This window comes from Cricetulus griseus, chromosome 7 (assembly GCF_003668045.3).
Source record: "Cricetulus griseus strain 17A/GY chromosome 7, alternate assembly CriGri-PICRH-1.0, whole genome shotgun sequence".
NCBI classification, from domain to species: domain Eukaryota; kingdom Metazoa; phylum Chordata; class Mammalia; order Rodentia; family Cricetidae; genus Cricetulus; species Cricetulus griseus.
The window spans coordinates 93,598,614-93,605,474 of NC_048600.1; the positions used below are offsets into that span (position 1 = coordinate 93,598,614).

The window sequence follows — 6,861 nt, forward strand, 5'->3', positions numbered from 1 at the left end:
TAAATAAATAAATAAAAAATATGGGCCAGTAAGAGGTCATCAGGGGGGCTGGAGAGATGGCTCAGAGGTTAAGAGCACCGGCTGCTCTTCCAGAGGTCCTGAGTTCAATTCCCAGCACCACATGGTGACTCACAACCATCCATTATGAGATCTGGTGCCCTCTTCTGGTGTGTAGATATACATGGAAGCAGAATGCTGTATACATAATAAATAAATAAAATCTTAAAAAAAAAAAAAAGGCACTTGCCACCAAGGTTGATAATCTGAGTTCTCTCTCTGGGACCCAAACATGCCCCATGGCATGAGCACCCTACATATATATCATACCCACTCACACAAAAGCAATAACAAAAATAATAAGGTAATTTTTTAAACCTTGTGTAGACATACTTCCTGTTATTCATGTTTTCTATCCAGAATGCCCTCTTCTTCCTGCCATCCTAGTTTCCTCTCTTCCAAATAAACTGAGTTCTCAGTAAACTTTTCCCAAGTTCTACCTCACAGCATTCCCTCCAACCTGCCAACTGTCTATACCTTTCATTTTGTTCGATAGATAAGAGTTTTTTTGTTTGTTTATTTGTTTTTTGTTTTTCGAGACAGGATTTCTCTGTGTAGCTTTGGAGCCTATCCTGGCACTCGCTCTGGAGAACAGGCTGGCCTCAAACTCACAGAGATCTTCCTGTCTCTGCCTCCAGAGTGCTGGGATTAAAGGCGTGCGCCACCAACACCGGCAAACTTAAAGGTTTTTGTTTTGATCCAGTGAGATGGCTCAGAGGGTTAAAGCCCTCACAACAAGCCTGACAAGGACCCATGTGACAGAAGGAAAGAACGGACTCTTGAAAGTTGTCCTCTGACCTACACACACACACACACACACACACACACACACACACACACACACACACAACAAAAAAAAATCGTCTCTAACCCACTACTGGGAATGGTGCTTTCTAGCATACGTTCTCAAAGGGTAGGTAGTGGGGGAGCTGTACCTTAATTCTCTCTCTCTCTACACCTGGTTTGATGAACTTCCCCAGCAGCCACTTCTCCTGTGACTTTTTTTTCCTTCCACTCTCTGGACAAAGAATGGAGTTACACACTTGAACAGCAGTTTTATATTGGATCAAGGACACGTCTGTCAAACTCTCCAAACTTTGAAATGGCCCAAACTTCTTTCTGTGCTCTACAATATTGACGGACTTCCTTCCACGGAGCAGTCTGAAAGCTTCCAGTTCCTTATCAGAAGCTGTATTCAACACGTGCAAGATAGAGGCCTGCTGTTCCGGGGAGAAGAGCTTGTCCAGTGCCTTCTCAGGCGTCCTTCCTTTTGTATCACAAACACTGGCAACAATTTTCTCAGGTGCAGTAGATTTTCTCCTAGAGCAGATATTATTTAGGACCGGAGGCAGGGATGAGTACTCTGAGACTGGAAGCCATCTCCACCTCCCTAAAAGGAAAATTTAGAAAATTTAAATTGGAATGTTCTCCTTTGAGTGTTAATTTCCAAGCTTGTACAGTCACAGAGACTTGCATATAAACCACGTTATCACAAAGAATTGTCTTTAAAAAAAGTGTTTACACTTCATGGTAGTTGAGCATGCCTTTAATCCCAGCACTAGGGAGGCAGAAGCAAGAGGATCTCTACAGAGCAAGTTCCAGGATAGCCAGGGATACAGAGAAACCTTGTATCAAAAACAAATACAACAAAGAGTAGTTTTAGAATTAATAATCATCTCTATCATTTGAAATTTTTTTGTTTGATTTTGATTATTGGTGATGGGGGGTTTGTTTTTTGCTTGTTTTGAGACAGGGTCTCACTAGATAGTCCAATCATGCCTCAAATTGCTATGTAGGTCAGGATGGCCTTGAGTTCACAGTAATCCACCTGCACCAGGTAGAAACTGCTGCACAGAGGCCCTGGCTTGTGCAGAAGAAACTGTAGTTCCCTGGCATTGTAACCACATATCTATAATCTCAGCAACTGAGAGTTGGTAAGCTTGCCACCAGTCCAGGCTACATGAGACCTTGTCTCCAAAAAAATAAATTAGTTAAAATAAAAAATGGTAGCTTGCCAGGTGTAGTGGAGCCCATCCCGGCATTTGAGAGGCAAAGACAGGCAGATCTCTAATAGGCATTTGCCTAGCCATGGTGTCTATCTCTAGCACCACTTCATTCTAATTAAAATTATTCCAAATGTCTGATCTTTCTGGTATTTGTAATTTTCTCCTTTGTTTTTTGCTTGTTTGAGACAGGGTTTCTCTGTATAGCCCTAGTTGTTTTGGGACTCGCTCTGCAGACCAGAACGGCGTCGAACTCAGAGATCCACATTAAAGCAAGAGGATCTTTTTTTCTTTTTTGTGACATCGTTTAAGATTTTTCTCCACTTCCGTGTTCACTAGTTTCTCATCTGATGGAACTAAAGACAATTCAATCTTATACGTTTATAATAAATGTTTTAACTGGTCACGAGTGATGGTCCTCGCTTGTAATCCTAGCACTTGGGAGGTGGGGGCAGGAAGATCAGGAGTAGAGTCATCCTCAACTACATTGAGTTCCAGGCCAGCCTGGGCAACATGGAGCTTTGTTTGGGGCGTCAGGGGCTGGTGGTATTAACTAAGTGGTTGAGGGGGATTTATTTTGTTCTGCACATTTCTCAATATCTCCAACTGCGTTTTTGCAAGCAAAGCATACACCATGCAATGGATAACTCTGTGAAACAGTAGGAAGTCATTCTGACTTAACGGCCACAGAAAAGAAATGCAGCCAGCACACGCTACTGTTAGTGTCTGAATCCACTGCGAGAAGCCCGGCCCGGATAGGGGCGCACGCGGACCCTGAGCCACAGAAGCACCGGGTCTCCGGGGCAGGGAACGCCGTAAGCTCCCCTACAACTCCACGCGGGAGAGCTGGACAAGGGACAGAAAAGAAACACTCCAGGTCACAGGCTAATGGCAGGCAAGCAATCAACCTCGTGCTCAAGAACCCCTACCTCCGGCCTTGATGAGGGAAGCAAGGTTAGTCCTCAAAGCCATCGCCAGGCTGTCTCCCGCTTGCCTTCCTCCACCAACTTCCGGTTGCGTGTGTTCCAAATAAAAGCGCTCGACTCGGGCTGGGCAGAAGGGTTCCGGGGGAAAAGAGGGTCCGAGGCCCAACCACAGGGAGATGCCCCTCAGTTCCTAGTGATTGATAGCTAATGGTCTCAGAACGCGTAGGCGGGATCTCCGAGAAGGAAAGGACTAGACCAGGTTTAGATCCGCTTTGGGGCGAGACTTCTCTGGGCTCATGGACACACAGAGACAGCCTGGAGCGGACAGAGGGGGAGCTTTACCCGCACAGATAACCCTGTGCTGAGTTGAGAGGAGTAACTAGGAAAGATGCACAGGAAAGGGAAGAAGATCACTTGGACGCTGGGCATTGTTGGCCATTTGAGAAGGATGGAGGGAAGAGACTCTGGAGCCACATTTGATCCTTAGAATGTGGAATGGAACAGTTGAAAAAGTCCGGCAGGACGCTTGCGTTTTAGTTGCAAAACCAGATTGGAGGGGGTTTCTGGGGGAAAAAAGAGTGTGCGGGGGGGGGGGGTGTCATTTGCAACCAAGGTAAGGCCGGATTAGTAAAAAGAGCAAGAGGAGTCGGAAGGTGATTATCTTGCCAAGGCAAAATGAACCTGGGAGATGGAAGAAGAGTGGGGCGGGGGAAAGGATTTTTGCTAGAAGCTGGGTTGGGGTACTTTATTTACCTCTCTCTCTCTTTTTTTTAATCGGCTTTCAGGAGGAAGGTTTGTGTTTATATTAGACATGGTAGCTAACCTGCAATCCCTGCGTTTAGGAGGATGAGGAGAATTACGATGACTTTGAATCCAGCCTGGGCTATATAGTGAGTTTGAGGCCTTCCTAAACTATAGACTGAGACCCTGTCTCAAAAGACAGCAACAAATGTTTTTCACAGCTCAGCCGTTAAGAGCACTTGCTCTTGCAGAGGACCTGGCTTTGGTTCACAACACCCACATGGCAGCTTACAACCATCTATAATTCCTGTTGCAGGGTAACCCAACACCCTCTTCTGACCTCCACAAGCAACAGGCACATATGTGGTACACATACATACATGTAGAAAAAAACTCATACACGTAAAATAAAATAAATAAGTCTAAAATAAAAGGTATTCATGGCTGAGCAGTGGTGTCGCACCCCTTTAATCCCAGCAGTCAGGAGGCAGAGGCAGTCAGATCTCTGTAGGTTCGAGACCAGCCTGGTCTACAAGAGCTAGTTCCAGGACAGCCTCCAAAGCCACAGAGAAACCCTGTCTCAGAACCCCGCCCCCCCCCCAAAAAAAAGGCTCTCATATTCATAAGAGAGCCTGGTGTGGTGGCACATTCCTGCAATCAAACCTGAGTCCCAGGTCAGACTGCTACATAACAAGTTCTTATCTTTTTTTTTTTTTTGATTGATTGATTTTTATTTTAGTCACATTGGTGTTTTGCCTATATTTATGTCTGTATGACAGTGTCAGATTCCCTGGAACTGAAGTTACCGACAGTTGTGAGCTGCAATGTGGGTAATGGGAATTGAACCAGGTCCTCTATAAGAACAGCCAGTGTTCTTAACTGCTAAACCATCTCTCCAGCTCCAGCAAGATCTTGTCTTAAAAAACCAACCAAACAAATAAACCCAGCAGAGGTGGGAAACACTTTTTTTTAAAGATTTATTTACTATAATATACAGTATTCTATCTGCAAGTACCCCTACAGGCAAGAAGAGGACACCAGATCTCATTACAGATAGCTGTGAGCCACCCTGTGGTTGCTGGAAATTGAACTCAGGACCTCTGGAAGACCAGCTAGTGTTCTTAGCCACTGAGCCATCTCTCCAACCATGCTGGGACCACTTTTAATCCCAGCACTCAGGAGGCAGATGCATGGATCTCTATGAGTTTGAAGTCAGCCTGGTCTACAGAGCAAGTGCCAGAACAGCCAGGGCTACACAGAGAAACCCAGTCTCGAAAAACAAAAACAAAACAACCAAAAGAGCATTTCATATGTGAATGGTCATAGAGCTGCTAAATGAACCATGAAAAATTTATTCTCTCACAGTCCAGGAGTCTAGAAATCTGCAATCAGAATGGCACTGGGGTTGGTTTCCTCCAAGGACTCTGCAGGAAATCTGTTTCATGCCTCTCTCTGACCTTCAGGCCTCTAGACCACCTCCCTTGGCATATAGATATGTCATTCCTCATTACTAGGCAATCACATGGACATCTCAGAAGGACAGTAGGCATGCTGGAATGGCATTTCTTTCTTCTTTTTCTTTCTTTTTTTTTGGGGGGGGTTGAGACAGGGTTTCTCTGTGTAGCTTTGGAGCCTATCCTGGCACTCGCTCTGGAGACCAGGCTGGCCTCGAACTCACAGAGATCTGCCTGCCTCTGCCTCCCTAGTGCTGGGATTAAAGGCATGCACCACCAATGCCCCGCAGCATTTCAATTTTTAATTTTAGAATTTTTGTTTTAATGGGCTGGTGAGATGGCTCACTGAGCAAAGGGTCTTGCCACCAAGTCTGGTGACCCGAGTTTGATTCCTGGGACTCACTTGGTAGCAGGTGAGAACCAAGTCCTATAAATTGTCCTCAGACCACCATGCAAGCATAATGTGCATGTGCACAATCCCATCACACACACACACACACACACACACACACACACACACACACACACACACACACACGAATGAATTTTAAAATGTAAAACTTCAGAGTAAGTGCTCCAGAGATGGCTCAGCAGTTAAAAGGCAGTGCTGCTCTTGCAGAGGACCTGAGTTCTATTTCCAGCGTCCACATCAGGCAAATCACAGCCAAACGGAATGCTAGCTTCAAGGGATCTTCTGGTCTCCTTGGGCACCTTGCACTCATTGGCACCCCGCCCCCAGCACACACATACACACATAATTTTTAATTTTAATTTGTATTTATTTATTTATTTATTTTAGACAGGGTTTCTCTGTAGGTTTGGAGACTGTCCTGGAACTCTCTTTGAAGACCAGGCTGCCCTCAAACTCACATAAATCTGCCTGCCTCTGCCTCCAGAGTGCTGGGATTAAAGGCATGTGCCACCACCTCTTGGCTGAAATCTTTTTTTTAAGCTTCTAATCCAAGAAGAAAGGACTACCTTTTCACTCTAGAACCTAACTCTACTTAATGGGGCATTGTGACTGAATTACATCCTTCAAAAAAAGGTATATTGAAATCTTAACTCCCAGTACCTCAGAACGACCTTATTTGGAAACAAGGTCATTGTCTATGTCATTAGTTAAAATAAGGTCAAGCTGGAGTGTGAGTAACTCTTGCACACGTGAGGCTCTGGATTTAAACCCCAGCACTGCACAATCAAAAGAGTGAAAGTGACCGTGGGACATGGTCCCAGGTCCTTGGATGACTGAGGTGAGAGGATCCTCTGAGCCTAGAATTTCAAGAGCACCCTGGGAAGCATAGCAAGATCCTATCCCAAAACACCTCCACCCCCAAAATGAGATGACACTGGACTGGAGCCATGGCCATTCCAGAATTCCTGCTGTCCTTATGACATGTCCATGTGAATGCCTAGTGATGACGGAGTGACATATCTATATACCAAGGAAGGTAGTAGCCTGAAGGTCAGAGAGAGGCATGCAAGAGATTTCCTGCAGAGTCTCAATGACAGTCTGATTGCAGGTTTCTGGACTCCTGGACTGAGAGAGAATAAATCCTCCATGATTCATTTCAGCAGCTCTGTGACACACATGAAACAAACACCTAGGAGAACTGGTGGCGCCCTGAGAGATGTCACAGTTGAGCAAATCCCAACTTAGCACTTGCTAGCCGAGAGTTTCCT

General features: G+C 45.3%; 1 protein-coding gene across 1 annotated transcript in view; it reads right to left on the reverse strand.

The window, feature by feature from the left end:
• The window catches only part of Tefm (transcription elongation factor, mitochondrial), a 6,383-nt gene extending 3,242 nt beyond the window's left edge, over positions 1-3,141 (reverse strand). Inside the window, exons 1-2 of the mRNA XM_027426525.2 lie at positions 2,990-3,141; positions 993-1,447 (exon numbers count right to left, since the gene is read on the reverse strand). Of these exons, the coding sequence (XP_027282326.1) occupies positions 993-1,447; positions 2,990-3,032 (498 nt within the window). The 5' untranslated portion in view covers positions 3,033-3,141. The remainder of the gene's footprint in view (positions 1-992; positions 1,448-2,989) is intronic.
• Between the last annotated feature and the right edge of the window lie 3,720 nt (positions 3,142-6,861).